This window comes from Dermacentor silvarum, chromosome 4, assembly GCF_013339745.2.
Source record: "Dermacentor silvarum isolate Dsil-2018 chromosome 4, BIME_Dsil_1.4, whole genome shotgun sequence".
Classification (NCBI taxonomy): domain Eukaryota; kingdom Metazoa; phylum Arthropoda; class Arachnida; order Ixodida; family Ixodidae; genus Dermacentor; species Dermacentor silvarum.
Genome location: NC_051157.2, coordinates 187,327,402 through 187,349,362, shown reverse-complemented (window position 1 = coordinate 187,349,362; position 21,961 = coordinate 187,327,402). Strand labels below are relative to the sequence as shown.

General features: G+C 46.4%; 2 protein-coding genes across 2 annotated transcripts; one reads left to right on the top strand and one right to left on the bottom strand.

The window, feature by feature from the left end:
• Nucleotides 1–4,099: 4,099 nt before the first annotated feature.
• LOC119448438 (uncharacterized) lies at nt 4,100–15,789 on the top strand. The gene is given in 7 exon segments (XM_049666651.1): nt 4,100–4,346; nt 4,791–4,841; nt 4,844–5,011; nt 14,272–14,656; nt 14,745–14,878; nt 15,061–15,125; nt 15,397–15,789. Coding segments are annotated over 7 exon segments (1,443 nt in total).
• A 1,147-nt stretch (nt 15,790–16,936) lies between these two features.
• Nucleotides 16,937–21,062, bottom strand: LOC119449112 (uncharacterized). Its single transcript, XM_049666287.1, has 6 exons — nt 20,824–21,062; nt 19,778–19,954; nt 19,340–19,571; nt 18,152–19,012; nt 17,667–17,671; nt 16,937–17,354 (listed from the first exon to the last, which is right to left on the bottom strand). The coding sequence occupies exons 1-6, from the start codon at nt 21,003–21,005 to the stop codon at nt 17,144–17,146; spliced, it is 1,668 nt and encodes a 555-aa protein (XP_049522244.1). The 5' UTR covers nt 21,006–21,062; the 3' UTR covers nt 16,937–17,143.
• Nucleotides 21,063–21,961: the final 899 nt, after the last annotated feature.

Below are 21,961 nucleotides of genomic sequence, written 5' to 3'. Positions count from 1 at the left end.
GCTTAACGTTAGGCCTAACATTATTCGTTCCATCGCTCTATGCGCTGTCCTTAACTTGTTCTCGAGCTTCTTTGTTAACCTCCATGTTTCTGCCCCAGATGTTAGCACCGGTAGAATGCAATGATTGTACACTTTTCAACGACAGTGGTAAGCTCCCAGTCAGGATATGGCAATTCCTGCCGTATGCACTCCAACCCAATTTTATTCTTCTGTAAATTTATTTCTCATGATCAGGGTCACCTGTGACTATTTGACCTAGATAAGCGTACTCATTGAAAGCCTATACAGGCTGACGGCGATTCTGAATTCTTGTTCCCTTGCCGGGCTATTTAACAGTATTTTTGTCTTCTGCATATTAATCTTCAACCCCACTCTTACACTTTCTCGGTTAAGGTCCTCAATCATGTGTCAAAATTTACGTTCGTCATTACTTTCTGGCAGCAGTATTCCATGTTGTACGAGCATGTTGCTGTTACCTCCCCAAATTATTGTCATTGGCATGCATTTTTATTACGTTTATGGTGTCCTTGCGTGTCATGAATGTAATAACTGAGATCATGGCGAGTTTTCTAGCCTTGCCCACCGTTGGAGCTGTAATTGAATCTGATTGTTTTGTATGTGCAGATCTCTTCTTTCCTAGCACCACTTCCAGTGCAGGAAAAGGCTGGGCTGTCAACAAACCTGTAGCTTTCACCTGCCATGGCTGAAATGCCCCAATCCACCAGTCAACATTTTGCCGCTGTTGGAGGACCGTTTCATGAAGGAAAGTCTCTTTTTTTTTCACATTTGTTTGGGTCTCACACAATTGGCATGCACTTGGCCGAGCTGTCTGAATCTCTTATTCTTACCGAGATGCCTAAATGTTCGCATGCTGTCAACAATGCACCCCCTACCACCTGTTATCTAATTTTAATGCGGATACCATGCACACATTCATTGTGATTCCTGTATGTACATGTAGAAAAGTAAGTGTGCAAGCACTCAAACAAAAGCGTTCCTGCAGTAAAGTTACAATACAATGTATGAAGGCACTTCTGATCGCATCACCTTGCCTGTAGGGCACTAGTTTTGCTTCCTTTATATCTGCAGACGCCACCTCTGTGGTACCACGGCCAGCTGCGGAAGTCTCCGCTCTATCAGAAGCAACGGGCATGCCGTCATCTAGAGCTCGGGCGCCTTCAGTCAGAAAGCTCAGCTGCATGCTGCTGCAGCAGCACTGGCTCCCGGCAACATTCTTCTTGTAATAAATAATAAAAACTAAAACAATAAGAAAGGCGTCTATAATGGCCAAACAATGATAGTGTCGCTAATACTTCATGGTAAAAGACATCATCAAGCTTTTCCTAAAATAATACTATTGGCGGCTTGGCCGCACGGCGAATTTTTCATTTTAGCATTAAGGCAAGGGGTGCCTCTTTCTATTTTTGCGTTTATTTCATGCTGTATGCTCGTGACTTCGCTTTTAATATATATATATATATATATATATATATATATATATACACACACACATACATGGTGTTTCAGCGGTCACTTTCAAAAAATCCTAAACGTAGGTTTGTCGACAAAACTAGGAATTTTCTTAAGGAGCAAGCTTTCAGGTTCGGCGGACGTCCGCAATTATGAGAACCATGCGAATTACATAGTTATTTACTACAATTGTGTAACGAGCTTTTTAATTAGCGACGTTTGGCGGTTATTGCTAATGGCGAGTTTGTAGCCACGGAGATGACGATGCCGTATCAGTTTTTAAAGCAAAGAAAAAGTCACTCTGTAAAGCCCTGCAGCCCACGAAAATGAAGTATTTTTCCCGCATGAAACCGAAACGCGGCGAACATGGCGTGCCGGAAATCTAGTGCTAACGCAACGTCCGCTGATGACGTGTTGCGGTGACTGCGGCGCCCAATTCGAAATGTCTGTGGTGATTCCCCAGGCTACGGAGCCTAAACGCTCAGCTTAGACCACGGCTGGCGTTATCTTTTCTTTCGTTGGTCGGCGCAAAGAAGAGGCTAGCCATCGCCCACTACACCGTCACCCGTTTCGGGAGCCCTGGTAGGCGCCAGTTTTCCAAACGCGTTGACGTTTCCCTTTAAGGTATGAGGCCAAGTGCTGGGAAAAAATTAAAAAAAACGATAAACAATACAAATTATTGGTCTACATCATAAAGCACACTTTTTAGGCCCATGAGAGCATTTTGAAGTATGTATTATTTTTTTCAATATCTTTTATTTGAAAAACTTCATCAAATGTTGGTCACAAGCCAACACTCATAACTTTACCTCGATAAAGAAACAATGTATGGTGGCGGTATATCGGAGGCTTTGGTCTGTGCAATGAACCAAAATTAGTGAGATCAGATGAATTGTATAAGCATAGTGGTGAAATAACCAAAAAATGTGTGCTTTCTTTGGGTGCGCCTTGGTGTAAGAAGCAGCCATATCAAAACTAGTGGCACGATTTTACTTGTTGGGGTTCATTGCACACCCAATAATGTGAGAAAAGCTTGTGCCAAGTTTCACTAAACATCTTTTTATGAAAAAAAGTTATGAATGTTTGCGTTTGAAGAAATCGCAAAAAATAGGTTCTGAGAAAATCAACAAAAAATATTTCAAAGTGCAGCGCTTACATAAGATGACCAGGAGAGCTAAAATCACCTATATTTGTAGCCAGTTCCATCGCGGCAAAACCGGCGTGTCCTGGTTTGTCAACACGCGTGAAGAACGGGAACTGAGGCTCTATTCTGGACACGCATGGCGGCTGCACGGCCGCCATTATCCGCCATCTTGGCTGTCTCATTCGCTGTCTAAAGGTCACGTGTTTTGAAATTTGTGCCGGGAAACGGAAGTTTTGCAATATGCAATTTTGCGTTTTCGTCAGAATGACGAAACGTGATGTGGAGCTGCAAATTTTATCGACTAATACTTTTTTGTGGTCCTTCTCACCTATATTGCGACTTTAGCGCTTTAAAAAGAAAGTGTACGGTAGTGTGCAGAAGCCCGCGAAATGCATCTGCAATTTCGCGAATATGTGGTGGCGTTCCAAGATAGTCGGCATGTCAGTTGTTGATTGGCTGAAAGAATATCGCGTGAAGAACGTCACAGGAAGGGCCGTTTCGTAAACGTCAATTTGACGTTGCGTGACGTTGCGCTGGGCCGCCATTGCACAGATTTTCCGCCATAATTTGTGGTGCGACGAGCCGCGCGAATTATGATGATGAGCGGCCATATGCAGTGTCAGTCGAGAGGCATGCGTATCGCCGCATTTCCCCTGTCATTTGGGGCCATGAAAATCTTTTGTTCACAACGCGTGCTCATAGCAATTGCATCGCTCTCGGGTGGTGGTGGCATTTGTGTTTTGAACCATCATTTCTATTAAAAAAACGTTTATTTGAAATAATATTGGTTGAAACTCGCAAACTTCTTGCGACTTTTTGCACTTTTCGCTACTGCGTTTGTATTCTGATCAATATTAATGTCTTTTCGCGTCATCAAAGGCTATGACAACGGCAACGTTTTAATTTATAAAAGTAAATGTACGCTAGGCGGCGGCATGAAGTTTCCTCTCGCGGTGCGAGTAAGCAGCGAAGTGAACAAAAGATGGCAGTGCCGGCGCTTGCATCGCGCGAGCGGATACCTGTGGCGCGCGCAACGCTATCAATGACATTCGCCCGCTTCTCAGCCAGACGAGTCGGGCTGAGTCACTTGCGATAACGCAGCCTAGATCGTGCGCTCATCATCACTGGTAGGTCGCGTATGTTGTCTCAAGCTAGAAAGCAAGCGCGTGGGCGCCAGTATACGATGACTCATTCCGTTTCCCAAGGACACGCATCCTAGCTAATGAAGCAGACGACAGCTTGTGCGCATGCAGACGACGGAAGCGAGAAACGATTTTGATGGAATAATCGTACGCTTTGAGCTAGCGGCTTTATTTTTACTGGGGAGGAAAACTGTTTTCCTTTATCAAGAATGCTAGGTTCAATGCCTACATTAGTTTCCTAGGCGAAACGTCAAATTTGCGTCATGTCACGAAAGCAAAACGGGGCCATCAGCGCCATTTTGTATAAGTCGCGCCTACGTCACGCCTCGAAGAAAATGGCGGAATGTCCAGAATAGCGGCTCGGCTCCGTAATCTGGTGGTGAGGCACAGAACGGTTATTGAAAACCGCAAGACTGATAATACTTCGAAGCGCACCAAGGACAGTGCCTGGGAGAAGCTGACCGTGGAATACAACAGCCAACCAGGTATTCGTCGCGTCACAGTGATGCAGCAGCGGAAGCTGTGGGACAATGAAAAATCCCAATGTATAAAGAAAGATTCTGAAGAAAAGCGGGATTTGTACGCAACAGGTGAGAATTGCTCCTTACGTTTGCTTGGTAAGTTGAAGCAGCGCAGAGGTCTCCAGAGTACGGTTGAACTAAATGTGTAAAAAGAATTGTATGCAGCCTCGGAACCATTGAAAGAATACCAGCGTCCCCCTCCCCTCCTGGCATACGCGCGTATCCCCGAGTTGCTGCATAATTTTATTAATAATGGTTATGCAAAGCGCAAAAAAATGTTTTTGCTGTTGCGAGTTTAACAACAAATATTCTGCGCACGTTATGTACGCGCAAATAATTATCGGCATATTGAGAAAGTGTAGCTAGTGGGTTATCTATGTATTATCTAATATGTTGTCGACATTACAGTGCGAATAGGTTGCTAGTCGCGTTTAAACGTGTTCGTTGCTTTTTAACCTGTAATTTTGAATGAGCATTTGCACTCAAACATGCATTTACACTCTTTTGCCTCAGAGGGTGGGCCACCTACCTGCCGGCCAATGAGCTCATCATTGGCGCTTGTCGGGCGGCTGCCTCGCACATTGGGACACGGCTCCCAAACCCCTACGACCGCGACGGAGCCCATATGAGCCAGCCCGTGCTGTCGCTACCATCCGCGCGTACCTTCGAAGTTATGGTGACAGGCAATCAAGGCAGCATGGACGAGTGGCTTGAAGGCAGAATTGGCAGGAGCTGTTGGCATGTAGCAGCTGTTGCGTTGTGCTATAACTGCATGCATGTGTATTGTTTGTGAGATGTTATGTTTCTGTGTTATCTTTGTGAGTAACGCAGCTGGCGCAGCTATTCCTATGGCTTATGTGTCAATTTCACAAAAATTTACGTTCGTCATTACTTTCTGGCAGCAGTATTCCATGTTGTACCAGCATGTTGCTGTTACCTCCCCAAATTATTGTCATTGGCATGCATTTTTATTACGTTTATGGTGTCCTTGCGTGTCATGAATGTAATAACTGATATCATGGCTAGTTTGCTATAGCCTTGCACACCGTTGGAGCTGTAATTGAATCTGGTTGTTTTGTATGTGCAGATCTCCTCTTTCCTAGCGCCACTTCCAGTGCAGGAAAAGGCTGGCCTGTCAACAAACCTGTAGCTTTCACCTGCCATGGCTGAAATGCCCCAATCCACCAGTCAACATTTTGCCGCTGTTGGAGGACTGTTTCATGAAGGAAAGTCTCTTTTTTTTCATATTTGTTTGGGTCTCACACAATTGGCATGCACTTGGCCGAGCTGTCTCAATCTCTTAAGGCCAACCTCTATGGAGCGAAAAGGCGACGAACTTTCGGCGGCGGCCGCTCGGCGATGGCCGCCCGCCGCCCGACGTCAGAAAAATGACTGTTCGCCGCCGATCCACTCTCTCCAGATATTCGCCGCCCAGCGAACCGCCGCCGCCGGAAGTCGTCGCGCGCGGCGGAGAGCGTGGACCAATCGGACCACAGCGCAGAGGTTGACTTCCGTCGGTCGCCCGTCGACGGGAGTTTCGGTTGTTGACACTTGGCTACTGTTCAGCTATTTCCTACCTTCGTTTCAAACGCTTGTTTTCCAGCGCTGTTTCACCTCCTTGTCGGTTGTTCTGCCTCAATGTTCTAGTTAATAATATGTGGTCACTGCTTATTTTGTGTAGTCTATGTAGCTAGAGGCTTCGCTTCCCGATGATGCTCTGCCCATGCATACCCGCAACAGGATGTCTTGCGTACCGCCGTGTTTTAGAAAGACGTTTGATTGAAGTTTGCAGGGCATAGTTCACTGGCACATCCGAGAAAAACGCGAGCTGAAGCATCGCGTAGGTGCGGCATATGGGCGGCTCGCTACTTTAAGCGACAAAAGAGCCTTCTCGCAAGCCACGTACGTAAAACATGACTACTGTAACATGGCGGCGGGCCCCACTGCCCGCTTCGAATTGAATTTGGCGTGGCTTTTGTAGAATTCGCTTCGTTCGTCGCAAATGACTGCGTAAACGGCTTTCGCTTAGTCTCAGGCCGCTTCGACGACAGTATATTACGGATAACCTTGTGGAGTTTTCGAGATCGCTTCTCGTTTCAAACGAAACGAAGCCTAACGAGGGAAACCTTCGATATGTCAGCGTCACATTGGTGAAATTGAGAGATACGCGTGACGATGGCATATGGCCTTTGAGATCGGAAGATCTCGCAGGCCAACTAAAACTGTAATAAACATGCGCTGCTTAACGTACGCTGTACTATAGCGTATAACGTACGCTATTAGTTGCGTGCTATACTAAAACTGTCTAATAACTTTCCGTGTTTCCTCGACAGCTGGGCAGGCTCGAAGGCGGAAGCTGACGGGAGAAAAACTCAGCTGCGCGCGAGCGGAGAGAGCTGTAAACAAACGCAGGGTGACAGACGAGGGATAAGTATTGGCGAAATACCGACGTGCCGCGTATTCACACACACACACAAAAAGTTAGTCTAAATAGATTCCGGCTAACAGCGAACACTTACTGTACGCACTTGTTCAGGTCAGGTGCCTTATTTTACGTGTAAAAACATTGATTTAGGCGCTGTCTTGCCTTCTGCTTTCATTCGCCAACGTCGCTTTCGTAGCCTATCTCGTCTGGCCGCAATGATTCCTCGCGGGCTGCGTCGACCGCATGGTTGGCGGCGTTCGCCGGCTCTTGGTTGCATGGAGTGTGGTGTGACGAATTCGCGACGGCGCTTGCGCTGGATTTTTCGTCACGTGAAATTCGTCGCGAAAGTTCGCTGCATGGAGGTTGGCCTTTATTCTTACCGAGATGCCTGGGTGTTCGCATGCTGTCAACAATGCACCCCCTACCACCTGTTATCTAATTTTAATGCGGATACCATGAACACACATTCATTATGATTCCTGTATGTGCATGTAGAAAAAGAAGTGTGCAAGCACTCAAACAAAAGTGTTCCTGCATTAAAGTTACAATGTATGAATGCACTTCTGATCGCATCACCTGCCTGTTGTGACCTAGTTCTGCTTCTTTTATATCTGCAGACACTACCTCTGTGGTACCACGCCCACCTGCGGAAGTCTCCGCTCTATCAGAAGCAACGAGCATGCCGTCATCTAGAGCTCGGGCGCCTTCAATCATAAAGCTCAGCTGCGTGCTGCTCCAAGAGCACTGGCTCCTGGCAACATGTCTTCTTTGCAACTGATTTTTGTGACTAACATGCAGCAGGCATCATCAGATAAGTTGTTTCTTCTGTTTGAAACTGATGCTACAGCTGACATGCCTCCAGCCAGCAGTAAAAATCAATAGCTTGCGTGTCCAGCAGCAGTGGAATCTGTAGAATTGAGCCTTCTTTTGGCAGTATGTTTGTGTAACTACCATATGTCGCAAACATCACAGACATCAGTTTATCTGCTGTCATTTTAAATAACATGCTTTTCAGGTGCCACTGTCCAGTCGTGAAGCTTTATAGCCTCTTCTTACGACAGCACTGAATCGAGACTGGAACACACTTTTCCTATTTGTTTCAATGACTAACACACTTGGAAGGCATCATACAGATAAGCTGCTTACTTTTTGTTTTTACTTGCTGGCATGGACTGCAGTTTAGGGCCAATAGCGGCTTCCATTTCCGTGTGTGACTGATCTGTTGTGGCTGTCTTATTAATGTGCATGCATGTATGTGTAGTTGTACTCATAAGATGTCCCAACAGCGTAATCTGCACTTGTTATAAATATGAGTTTTCAACTGTAGTGCCTCCTAGGCTTCGGAAGGCATCATACAGATAAGCTGCTTACTTTTTGTTTTTACTTGCTGGCATGGACTGCAGTTTAGGGCCAATATCGGCTTCCATTTCCGTGTGTGACTGATCTGTTGTGGCTGTCTTATTAATGTGCATGCATGTATGTACTCATAAGATGTCCCAACAGTGTAATCAGCACTTCTTATAAATATGAGTTTTCAACTGTAGTACCTCCTAGGCTTCAATGCAATGTTTGTTTTATGTGTGCAGATAATCCAGTTTATGCACCACTACCGGCTCAGGAAAGCGCTGTTTTGGCAGGTTCCAGTACCTTGCTGCTGTCAACGACCGACACCTTTGAAACCAGCTTTTTACCAGAACTAGCTGGGCCAGCAACGCCAGCTCAATAAAGTGACACGCCACATGCAGTGCCAACGCCTGCTCAACCGGACGCTTCAGAAGCTTCAGCTGGTATTGGCACACAATGGAGACCAGCGCGAGGCCGCATAGCAGCCATAGAGCGTGTGATCGCTCCTGAAGGAGCTGCCCGACTGAAGGCGCTTCAAAAAGATGAGCGCAAAGCAGAACTGCATTCTTGAGAGATGCGCTTGCGTCGGCAGCAGCTCTTCCAGCAACGACGTCGTCACAGGATGCACGAACAACGGAAGCAGTAGCTTCACAAAATTGAAACTCAGTTGCGGCAACAGCAGCTGGAGCACCAAAAGTGGCGCAATGACGTGGAGCTCCAGATGCTGCTAACGTGCTGGCGATTGCTCTTGGTATCGTAGCGCTCAAACAGAGCCCGTGAAAAGCCCTTCTTGAATTAGAGGCCCAGAAGGAGCAACTTGCACAAAACAAGCCGCAGAACAATAAATATTTCATTGTATTTTTCACACACGTCTATGTTCTAATGTGCAAGAAGTATGAAACAGCTACAGCTGCGGTGAATGGTCCAAACTACTGGTGCAAATAAGCAATGATATACACAAAACATGAAACAGCACGAAAATATACGTATCAAGGAAATACTAAAAGAGCGTCCAGAGCAGTTATTCCGCTTGAACTTTGATGGCGTTCCTGCTTCTCTTACTTGCACATAATCGGAGTTCGCAAGTGTACTAATTTATTTGCGATCTAGGTGGAACAAGATGCAAATTCATTTTTATGATGCCTTAGTGAAATGTTCGAGCGATAAGCCGCATTCAGCATTGCGATCCATGTAGTGTGTCTGCTTGACTCGCCACATCAGGCTGCTGCAGCCGCCTCAAGTATCGTTGGATCACCACAGCTGGCGGTTCTGGGTCTTGCCTCAGGATTGTCAGGTTATGCAGGGCCGCACAGGCTGTCGTAACGAAGAAAGTGCTGAAGCCCCATGTCTAAACATGGGAAGTGACGCTTCCACACACCGAAAGCCCTCTCCACAGTATTCCGGGTGCGGATGTGAGCTGCTTGATACCTGTGCAAAACAGACAATGTTAGTTTGCACTTATGCGAACTACTTGGAGACGAACGTTATACCTTGTAATCATAAGCAGGCCTGTAGCCAACGTTCCTGCTGCTAATATCTTAATTCTATTGTGATGTGGCTTATATTCAGTGCAGCAAAAACAGATTGCAAGCAAATACATGAAGGTAATAATACAAAGCCATAATTTGCAAAATTGCATCAGAACCTCTAAAATATATATCAAGCTTGCTTAAATGAAAGCTTTAAACACAATAAAATGTACGTAATTACATAAGTATCATTGCGAAAGCCACAAGCTGTTTGGTTTATACTGCGGTACTGACCGCCTCTCGGGGCTATGCGGTCGTCCGGAGTCAGCCGGTGAGGTCATGACGAAAGGCGTGCATGCGTAGCCAACATCGCCAAATAGGAGCCCAGGCACTCGTTTGATCTCGTAAAGATCGCGTGCACGACTGTTGTCTAAGATTCGGCTGTAGTGCCCGGATCCCGGGCAGCTATTGACGTCGAAAAATTGGAGATTCGGCCCTGCCATAACCTAATGGAAGAAAAGAATGTTATGCGGTGTTTGTGAAATGAAGTAAATCTAAGCCACGCACCTCATACATACATGATATTCTTTTATGAGCAGAAGTAGTTGCTGCTTTGAAAAATTGCAAGGCCATACACTTCCCTATAGGTGATTCAAAGAAATTGAAAGATGCAAAGAGCCACGATATGTACAATATTCTCCTAAAATAAAAACATCTAGCACTATTTAATGGTGCGCCAATCTTCATGTACTCTCAAAAATAACCTCGCAGTTTCACGAAATTGTGCTATGTCGTTACCAGAGTATAAAGGGATCGTAATAAAGTTAACTTATTTCTATCATAACTGATTAGGTTAGCCAGTATACCGTTTATCGAAGGTCGTACATACTAATATATTGCACATGACTCTCATTTCAAGAATTACTGCTGCCGTAGTAAAGAAAAAAGAAAAGAGGCAGCAATTTGCCTGTATATTATTGAAGAAGTAACCCTTCCTGTTGCAGTAAACTTCACCATTCAGCCCACGCGGCGACTTAATGCAGATGTGGGTGCAGTCTATGCACCTTGTCACCTCGGGAAACTTAGCAATACGGTAGAATTCCACCATCGTCACAGGAAACTCGTTATCGGTGATCGGAAACGTCACGACGATCTGGAACAAGTGCGTATCAATGAGCCGTCACACACGTTCGACGACGCGGCTCACTGTTGATTGCGACACTAGGTCACCTGTCACAACTTGAAATGTGGCCGCTACCTAAAAACGTGGAGCGATAAGAAGTTGGAGCATTGGTGGAAGAGGGTGGCCATGGTTGCTGTCGTTCTGTTCAAGTAGCAGGCAGTCCAGCAGCTTCTTCACAGTACACTTTGTGGAACGATAGCGTGCGAGAAATTCGCTGTTGTTAAAGTGTTACATGGGATTTAGACGGTACCTCAGCCGCTGTCGCGGTACGTCTGCAATGTCATTGTTGTCCATGACGACGCCAAATAGCTCGTCGACGCGGAGAACACAGTCCTCAAACAAAGCGTAGTTCGCCATAACACTCAAGTGAAGGAGAGGCTCAAGGTAGCATTGAAGCTACCTTGAGATTCTCGAGAAAAACCCTCGAGATTTCCTTCACTTAAGGAGCGTTTCGAGTCGAGCGCGCTTTGTGAAAAGAAAAACGGCTATCAAGGGGCGCTTCAAGTTGAGGGTCAAGTCGAGGAGCGTTTGTTAATACGGGGGTCAGAGTTACCACTGGCTGCGCTGAAAAAAAATGGGGTTCCAGCACGACGGAACCCCGCCGCATTTTATTGCGATAGCAATTATATGGACACCTGAACCGGATTTCTGCCGTCGGCGTCGTCGTCGCCGTCGTCGCCGTCGCCGTGAGGTTCCCTATAGATAAAATCTTCGCCGCGCGCCGTATGCCCGAGAGGAAGCGTGCGGAGACGCGCGCTATCACGGAGAGCGAACGCACTCAATCTCCCACGCGCAAGCAAGGAAGCAGGAAGCCAGCGCCGGAGGGAGCAAGGGGGGGGGGGGGGCGCACTTCTCTGCCAACAACCGCGCTCGTCGCTCGCCGCTCGCTCGCACCGTCTCTTATCTCCACACGGCTCTGACCTTTAAGTGCATTCGCCGCTCAGTTTCCGTTGAAGCGATAGACCGCACGTACCTTCGCCCGCTGCGGCGTATGCTTGCTGCCAGCGTTTTGACAGTCGTTGTCTGCTGTCATTCAGTGTGATCTCTTCGTGTTTGTGCGCGCTCACACCACGCTTGTTCATTCAGTTCGTAATAGTCGGGCCACATTTTCCAACGCACGCTACACACGCAATGCTGCCCTGCGGAAATCGTAGCTGCGAAAAATGCACTGCAAAATCGCACCACGTGAAACACGACGGATCGGCAGTGCAGCGCTACAAGTGTGTCCCTTCACACGCGCTGCCCACGGGAAGCGCTTCTCATGAACACCACCGTTTCACACGCGCCTTCTCGTGGTCATCGAGTCTCTCTTCATGTCGGTCTACTTACGCCGCTGCACACCTGCTTACTTAATCAGCTCATGTTTACTACAATTCATATTGCTATACCAAAGCCGCTCACCTTACTTCGTATGACATTGCTGTGTTGCTATCGCATTCATTGCTTCGCCCTTAGGGCGAAACTGTGACATTTTTTTTTCACCGGCTCGTAAATCCATTGACGAGTCCTTTCCCAACCAGTGGATTGGGCGTGGTGGAAACACACCCTGGCCGCCTAGGTCACCCGATTTGTCACCCTTGGACTTCTTTCTCTGGGGATATGTTAAAAATGAGGTTTTCAAGACGGAACTAGCCAACCTCAAGGATATGAAGCAACGTGTGAAAATCTCCCTCGACAACATTTCCAGACTACTATGAACTCCATGAAAGAGCACCTCCGTCTGTGCATCGCAATGGACGGAAAGCAATTTGAGCACATGTAAATATCTTGTGTTGTCGTCCAAAATGGTATTACTCTCGTGGAGTACCCGAATAGGCCTACAACCAAATGAAAGATTGAAATAAACTACTTTTGTTCACTGATGTTTGTTGCATGACTCAAAACTGCTAAACATAATATGAAGTCAAATTTCCTAATCCTAGGCCAGCAGTTAAAACAAATGGGACGGCAGCTAGTACGAAACAACGTCGCGTTACAATGAATGCCAAGAAGTTGTCAGCTACGGATCCCTCGTTTATTTTAGCTGTCAAGCCCGTACCACGTAAAAATAACTCCTGAGTTGCATGTCACGATACCGGCACCGCTAAAAAAAACTCTGCACTGTCACAAAAGCGTGGCTTTATTCTTTCAACGAAGCTAGCGTAATGTGAGTGGAAATTAAAGGACTGTTTCAGGAGGCAACTGCACTGGCAGAGCGCCAGGCCAGCGCCCAACAGCATCTTAAAATGGACAGCCGCGTAGTTGGCGATGACTAGCCTCTGCCTTCCGCTGAGTGAGTAAGCAAAATATAACGCTGGCTGCTCCCTATGCTGAGCGTCGAGGCTTCCTAGCTAAGGAAAATAGTACGTACATTTCGAATTGGCCGCTACAGTCATTGCAACACGTCACCAGCGGACGTTGCGTATAGGGAACCTACAATCGTCGGGCGGCGCCACCAGCGCGCTGCTATCCGCGCCACCAACGGAGGCGTCCCCAATCACGCAGGCGCTCCACCGGGAAACGAAACTTTGCCACCGTGTGTCAGTGCCCTTCGAGCCCTACTTTCCGTGGTTGCTTCCGACTGTGCTTGCGACGTTTGAACTGTTATCAACGTTGCACCGCAACTGCATTTGCTCGCGAACGTTTTCACTCGGCAGCACCCGTAGAGAGACGCAAGCTACCCGCGATGTCGCGGGTTCTGCATTGCGGTTTCAAGCCGGTCCACGGCCTCGACGAGTATTTTCGGCCATCGCTACTGCGGAAAGGACGCCGCTTGCTGGACAATAACCATGTGTTCGGTGTCCGGGAGGTTGACGGGTCTGAGATCTCTGCAAAATGTCTGTCGGAGCAAAGCAAGCACGTATACCAAGTGGACCTCAAAGTAAGTAAACAAAACGATGTCGCCTAAGTATGCTTTTGTGCATGTGCGATATAACAAGGCTCGAGAAATGCATTAACCGACTGTTTCCGGCGTTCAATGCTTGTTACGGCCCCGACTTCACTTTTCTTTGTTTTTATTTGGTCTCGCATTATGATTCAGCTGCCTGTTCTTCTGATTCCGATTCGCAGCTGACGACGGAGCCCCGCACAATCGAAAGTGGCAAATGCACGTGCCGCTACGGCAGCCTGGGTAACTGCAAGCACTGTGCTGCAGTTGCTTTCTATTTGAATGAATTTGATCATGTGTCCTGCACAAGTGCACCACAGGCATGGGGAAAGCCACGAGGGAAGCCGCAGCTAAATGATAAGGCCAGCATTGAAGAATTGTTTGGAAGTACGATGCACTTGGTTGTATTGCTGTTGCATAGTATGTGCATAGTACGTACGTCAGCGTTCTCTTCTCTCTTCTGTCCCCTCTGGTGGCCTTGCGCTGTTAACGCACCTTATATTACGTGTGCTGCTAATTTTGACTACAGCACTGATTGCATGAAACATCTGTTATCTCATGTCATCCTTATCACTATAGTGCTCTGTTAATGCATCTTTTCTCAGGCTATCACCTTCATAGCTGTCACTTTTTTATGTGGTTCTGTGCTAAGCACACTGATTAGCTATTGCTTAATATGCAATGAATTTTGTCATTCTTGCTCCCAGACTACAAGAGCCCCTTTGTAGGAAACAAACAGCCTGCAGAGCTGTCCCCATTTTATGCATTGAAGCACTTCCCGGGCATTGTATCGCCATTTACGGAAGCACTGCAAGAGATGGCGAGGAGTGAGGCAGATTTAATCAGCATTGAAGCAGAACAAGAAGCCAGGCGGGTTTCACAGCTCGAAAAAATTATCCAGCTGCTTCCAGCACCTTGCAACGCCTTGCATGTGCTGCAGATATCAGGCACCTACCCGAAGCTAAGTGTAGCAGCAAAGGATTACGTACAACTCATGACGCAAGAGCAGAAGGAGTTTTATCAGACAAATATTGTCTGTGAGTCACTGTCAGACCTATGTGTGGCCACCATGGGCCAGTCAAGCTGTCTAAGGTATGGAAACATCAGTGACAGAGGACATTGTTGCTCTTTACATGTACTCTTCATCCTTCTGATATTGTGTATGTTAACTCTAATTTAGGTGGCACAAAGAAAAGAAGTTTCGCATAAGCAGTACCACTAGCCACACAATACTCCATGCCCGACGGAGCCCTGAGGAGGTTGCCAGGGCCATCCTGAACTCAAGGCCATTTTCTACAGAGGCCACGGCTTATGGTGTGTATAAAGTACTAGGTTTTTCTAGTGGAATACACAGCACTTAAAAACAATCACAGAACAGAAACCATGTACATGTAGTTGCAAATGGTTGTCGACCTCTTTCATTCTTGTTTTAGTGATGTGTATTCTAATTGTACAATGCCAAGTTTAAAGCTTTTTTTTTATTTCTTCGACAACAGGACTCCGTACAGAACCCCTGGCTCGGATGGAGTTTGAGCGTCAACTAGGTGTTGAAGTTGTGGAGGTGAGGTCAAACTTTAGTCTGGTGTTCAGTGCTCTCAATGAACACTTGAGAGAGACATAACCTTCAAAGCAAAAAAATAAAGCACTACCCTTTTGGGCGGCATTAACTTCAACATGGGGACAGATGTTTTAATATGATGAAACTTGCACTAAACTGTGGAGGCGATACTCTACAGACTAGCATTATTGGTCATTATGGATGCCTGTGACAAGCTACGACAATCACTGAGTGCTTGTAGTGCCTGGCAGTGAGGTAATTGTAACTTTTTCAGATGGGTTTGCTCATACACCCGGATCAGCCTTGGCTGTGTGGCAGCCCTGATGGCATGTTCTACCTGTCTGGGGAAACATGCCTTTTGGAAATCAAGTGTCCCCACAAGTGTAAAGAAGCAGACATGTTCGACAGCTCGGGAGAGAGCATCCTAGACTACATCCAGGGAACAGGCAGCAACCGAAGACTGAAGACGACGCACAGATATTTCACTCAAGTACAGATATTACTGTACTTGTTGAATGTACAAAAGTGTTATTTTTTTGTATATTCTAGCAGGCAAAATGTCATTATTGAAGTCAGCAGGGATGATGCCTTTCTTTACGAGAGCATCCCAGCCCTTGAAAGATTTTATTTTACTTACCTTCTGCCTGCTGCAGCTGCAGCAAAATAAAGCATGTGCTCACTGAGATTTGTTTGTACTACTATACTTCGTGCGCAAAACAGAATGAAAAAAAAAGCATTTCACGTTTCTCATTTTTATTGCACAACCGAAGAAAATGCCTATATCCTAAAAGGTACATAGTGGTATATGGTATTGACAATCTTAGAAAAAAAATTAAGAGTTAACATGTCATTTGTTCACTAGTTCTGCTGCTTCATGTGTGCACAACACTGAAAGCAGTCACACTAGAAACATAAGTTGGCAAGTTAATGCAGCATTTGAGAAGCTGCACTAGAAGGGCATGCTTTTCGTAAATATTAAGCTAAACAAATTTCCTGATGAAGTCATCAAATTTGCAGGCACAAGTTGGAATCAGCTAGCATAAAACAGGGGTAATTGGAGGTCACAGGGCCTTCGTCCTGCAGTGGACATAAAAATAGACTGATGATGATGACGATGAAGCTAAACAATAAGCTGCTGCTTGCTGGAACAGTTATTATTCTGAACTAAAACTAGTGCATCCAAAGCAGGTTGAAATGCAATCACATTCGGAGGCGATATGACAGACTTCAAAACATAAGTGCCTAATGGCAATGACATCAAATACGAAAAATATCATGCAAAACAGGATTGCATAATATAAAAGTGGAAAACATAAGAGTAAGTCACATGTACACAAAATTCACTGACATGTAAAGGCAGGTGACTACGCAGAACTCACAAATGTTCCCAGTACAGTACCTTTTTTTCTTCTCTACATCAAACAGCTCAACCCAGTCCCTTAAGTTTATACACACAAAAAACAAAAACAGGCTCTTTTTCCACTGTACAGCATCACACATCTATTTTCAACGCTCCAGAACATGCTCGGTTCACCTATTTCAAGCTCAAGTAAGTGACACAATGCAGCACGAGACAGAAGTTTGTTAATGGAACATCATAGATGACCTAAGCTGCATGGAAATGGCACCAACAGTGTGCAAAAATTGGTCAACGCCTGTGTGCTCTGCGATATCAGTGCACTGTAAGAACCGCAATGAAATAAGAACTAATCCGGAGCCCACCATCACGGTGTTTCTCAAAGACCACGTCCAATTTCGAAACAATAAAATGCAAATAGCTCGAACAAATAATGCAAAGTGAGTATCCATGGCAGATGAGACCCTTGGCAACACAGCAAAATAAGAAAGCTATGAAGGCCTCAGTCCACTAGCTAATGTTTCGCCAAGAGCACTTGTCGAAACCCCCGGCCAGCCTAGACGAAGACAAGTCCTATTATCGAAATGGTGGCTAGCGCACTGATGCTCCCCCATCAACTGTTCATTTCATTTTGTGTAATCCAGAGTGAGGCAAAGTTGATTGTTCATGATGCAGACACGACAAATGACTGTTGTTGTTCTTTGCGCTTAATTATTGGGAGCTGGAGGTTTGCTAGCACACAGCAGACATGAAAAACATCCGTCATGCATGGAATAAGCTCAGTTGGTACTTTGTTGTTCAAGACATTATATATTTTAATCCTCTGAATCATTCGTTCGACATGTATCCGCACTTGAGCGATATTGTAAGTGTCCCTGTCATATGTAAGTGCCGCGAGGTGCCGCTAAAAGATCGGAGCGGCCACCCAAGCTCCGGGAAGAAGAAGTGAACGGGTGCACGAGCGCGGCGGCACGGGACGAGCTCGCAGTGTTCGAGCCAGGCGGGCAGCAGTTCGGAGTTCCTGGGGCTAACGAGGCGAGAGGACCTGCCTGGCGAGACGTCCGTGGCAAGGTGCAGAGCATCGCGGAGCCGGGCGTGGACGAGGGCGTCCGAGGAAACAGGGCTCCTGCTGCCAGTGCTCGAGGCGCTGGCTGACCCGAGTGCCGCCGGTCCCTGAGCTGCTGTACCTGAGCTGTGCCCAGCAGCGTTCGTCTGGCACAGATGTTGCTGTGCTAGACGCGGTCCTCACGTGCGACCGCCGCACGTGGATTGCGAGCGGCGTACGAGCTGGCCACCGAGGTCGTGCTGTACAAGGCGTTCCCTGCCTGCTGCCGTTGCTGCTCCTGAGCGTGCCGAGCCCGAGAACCGTGCTGGACGGGGCCTGAACGTGTCGTCGTCGCAGTCGGCTCGAGCACGGGTGAATCTGCAGCGCCTTGGACGACGGAAGCGTGAGCCTCAAAACACGGGACTGTCACAGCCCGCTTATACTCGTGTGCTGTGCGTGTGTGGACACACTGACTGCCGTTACGCAGACCATCAGCTACCTCTGTATATATATTTTTAAGGTTCTTTTCCATTTTGATAAATGCTCCAAAACGACTCTCTGTCTTTCTTCCGCATCACTGCGCACTAGCGAAAGTGCCGAACAGTCCCAAACATCACAGTCCCTAACCTCCTCTGGCGTAAACTGAGAGGCATGGAGAAATGGAGGCATAACAAGAACAGCATTCTGGTTTCCTAAAACTGTCTGGATGCCTGGAAATCCCTTATCGGCAAGAACTGTATCCCCAGGTTGAACAAGATCGAGGAAACCAGAATCAACTGTAATGTGGGCATCAGACAGTCTACCACCATAGGCCTTTGAACAAAAACAAATCATTCCTCCTGGTGTTACAGCCACTAAAAACTTCAGTGTATATGCACCTTTGTAATTTGAGTACAAGACTCGTTCTTGTTGCACAGTTGGTGGCTGCTCTGTACGTATTTCTGTGCAGTCAATAATCATAGTGCAGCTAGGATAATGCACCTTAAAGCTGTCTGGCATTGTGGCCTGAATCACTCTTGATGGGGGGCGAAAAATCCATTGTTTAGTTGCCACAGCGAGCGTTTTGAGAACACTCTTGAAATGCCTTGATGCCGACGTTTCGCTTACCGAGAAGAGAATAGCCAGTGATGAGTAGCTGATTCCAAGCTTTAACTTCAAAAGAAACAAAAGAAGCCTATTCTCAGCAGTGACATCACATTTTCGCTCTGAAGGTGGAAGCATGCTCAGAAGCATTGCAAACACTTCTTTGCTGACACTGCACAGGTCTTGCAATGCATTTGCAGATTTAGCGATGCTGTCGTAGCCGGAGAAGTAGCTGGTTCTGTGGTCAGAGCCACTATGCCTGCTACTGACCTCTGGCTTGTGTTGCACACTGTTGTCGCATGTCTCAAGATGCGTCACTTGAGTTGATGTCCCTGACTCACTAATGAAGCACATGAACACCGAGAAATTCTTGCTTGACACGCTTCTTTCTTCAGTTTGTGTTTCCTGCGTAAAATTGCAGTAAGAAAGAATAAATACATCCATGTTGGGTTACAGTGGCAACCTCATTTTTATCAGTCATAACACAAAACTTTATCGATGATAAACAAACATTTCAAACTAGCCGCTCCAGAAAAATGCTGTCACATATTGTGCATCAAGTGCTGCACTGAAAAAATGAGAATGGAATGAGCAATAAGAGTACAACACTGCTAACTTGCTGCCTATGCTACACAGGGAGGCGTAACTGAGCATGGTATAAGAGCGAAGAACATATTCAGCTGTACAATTTCAGGCATTCAACTTCAGTTTCCGAAATTTTCAGGAGCTTACCACGGATTTTACTGCAGTGCAAAGCTCAGCAGCGACAGTGGACAGTAGATCTAAGCCCTCTGTCGAGCTCCGCTCGTACAACAGGTCTGTACTAGTTGCTAGATCAACTGTGGCAAGGCTGCTGGTACCAATGGCTCCTGTCTCAGCTGTGTAGGGAGAAGCTGGTCCAGGGGAATCAGCTGATGCAGGAGTAGCCAGTGATGCAGATGACCCAGAGTACCGCTGCTTCCACCTGCACGTTTAACAGAAGCTTGGATGTCACTGCTTTTTGTAAACACACATGCATTTTGTTTTGGGCACATCTACATGCATGCATTCACATTTATTTGTAGAGACAACCGCATTATGGCGAAGCTAAATGGGAAAAGATGTAACATATTGAAGAGTCCCAGCTTTTGATGCAAACAAGCCCAAGTAGCACATCAGAGAGAAGCTTACCTATTAAATCTAGCCAGCTGAGCAGTAGATGAAGTGGACCTCTTCTTGTACACGGTCGGGAATATTGTTGGTACATAACCTGGGTGGCTTTCAATTGTGCTTTTCTCGCCATTCACAAAATGTTTGGAACACACCCTCGAATCTCGATTAGGCTGCCAGCTAGAGGAGTCCTCAAAACTGAAATGAGTAAAACATGAGTAATTACCATCCATCTGATGCAACAGGTGTAGCAGTGTCAATCAATGAAAGGTTCATGATTAAAACAGCTGGACAACACGCTGCACTTTAACAATTATTTGTCTAAGTATTACTAACCTCACACACTTAATTAATACACACTGTTTTCTCCCCTGCTTGAGTGCCGCAACAAATTTTCGTCATTTTTAATGTACAGTAGATAATGCACTAATACAACATGAATGAATGAATGAATGAATGAATGAATGATATAATGAATAAACCTTTATTTGAAGAAGTGACTTGGCAGCCGAGGTGGTAGAGTCCCTTATTCCAGGAATAAATAACATTAATGAACAGCGCAAAGTGGTCAGCGGACAGGAAACGCTCATGATAGCACAGGACCCTTGGCGTTTCTTGTCCGCCGGCGTCAACCACGACAACGCCGCGAAGATTATGTAACATCGAAATAAAACACGACCATAACGGAGGGCGGCTTCCGGTGAACATGAAGTTTCTCATTCCTTGCGACGAACACGGCTACGAGTAGTTTCATCGTCATTCTCAAAAAACAAATGCCACAAGACGGGAGAGAACAGTCCGTCGCAAACTAGTTCCAAATATCGTATTGCATGTCATTTATTTCGTCAGAACGATTTCCGTAATTTTAAACCAAAAGTTTGCAAGAATATTATCAACCTACAAACCGTGAAACATTGATCAAACAATAAACTGTGACATTACGCGACCACCTCGTAAAAACTGCCCGTTCACTGTTACCCGATTGCTGCTAACTGAAAAATGAACCTCGTCCTTGGCTGCTTTGGTAACGTGCAGCGATTTCTGTTTACAAATAGGAATTCACTTACTTGACTCGTCGCACGGCGATAATCCATTTTTGCCTTCGTGACTTCTCCCAAGGCTTTGACGGAAAACTGTACAGCCTCACGCCTGGCGTCCCTTCGCGACTGTGGCAGTCTTTGACAGAGCAGTACCTGCGCCCACTTTTCTTCTTCACAGGGGTGCGACCACACGGTTCTGATGACGCCATCGGATCTTAAACTACAGAAAACAGGCGCAGGTATTTCGGACGCGAAAGACAAAAGCTCAAAAAGACCACGCTGTACCCGCGCTGAGCAATGGCAGCGAAGAAAGGCCCATGCGCGCGAACGCCTTCAAGCTTCTTGCTGGGGTCGCCAGATGGCGCGCCCTGTTCTTCAAACTGCATTGCAGGGTGCCTATGCTCAAGACTTCCGGCGCTCCTCAAGCGCCCAGTTTGGTTTTTGAGCGGAAAAAAAAAAAACGTCAGGATTTCTCGCGCTGCAGGGCTTTAGACAATAACTTTTCTATTGTTGTAAAAGCTGATATGACATCGTCTTCTCCGGGGCTACAAACTCACTATTGACAATAACCACCAAACTTCGCTAATTAAGACGTTAATTATTGAAGTTTAATTAATCAGCTAACTAATTAGCCCGCTCTTGATACCTCCTGGCGTCTGCCGCAGCTAGCAGTTTCCTTCTGAAGAAATTTTTGTCTTGTCTCGAAGAATCCTATTTTTAAGAATACCTTAAAGTGTTCGCTGAAACACCGTGTGTATAGATATATGGGCTTCCCGCCTATGTATATATATATATATATATATATATATATATATATATATATATATTGCGGCTGAGGTGTGATGCAAAGTCGGTAGAAAAAACTACAATGTCATCTAAGTAGCAAAGGCACGTGTTCCACTTCAGGCCTCGGAGAATGGTGTCCATCATTCGTTCGAAAGTGGCAGGCGCGTTGCAGAGGCCAAAGGGCATGACGGTGAATTCATATAGGCCATCAGGTGTTACAAAGGCTGTCTTTATGGCGATCGGCCTCTGCCATCGGCACTTGCCAGTACCCGGAGCGCAGATCCAGTGAAGAAAAGAATTCCGCACCCTGTAGGCTGTCCAAAGCATCGTCGATGCGCGGCAGAGGGTAGACATCTTTGCGCGTTATGCGGTTAAGGCG

Coding starts and splice junctions, on each gene's coding strand:
- LOC119449112 (XM_049666287.1), bottom strand. CDS start 21,005: ATGGCGTCATCAGAACCGTGTGGTCGCACCCCTGTGAAGAAGAAAAGT. Junction 19,955..20,823: donor ATCGCCGTGCGACGAGTCAA/GTAAGTGAATTC, acceptor TACTCATTTCAG/TTTTGAGGACTCCTCTAGCT. Junction 19,013..19,339: donor GCACTGCAGTAAAATCCGTG/GTAAGCTCCTGA, acceptor AATTTTACGCAG/GAAACACAAACTGAAGAAAG.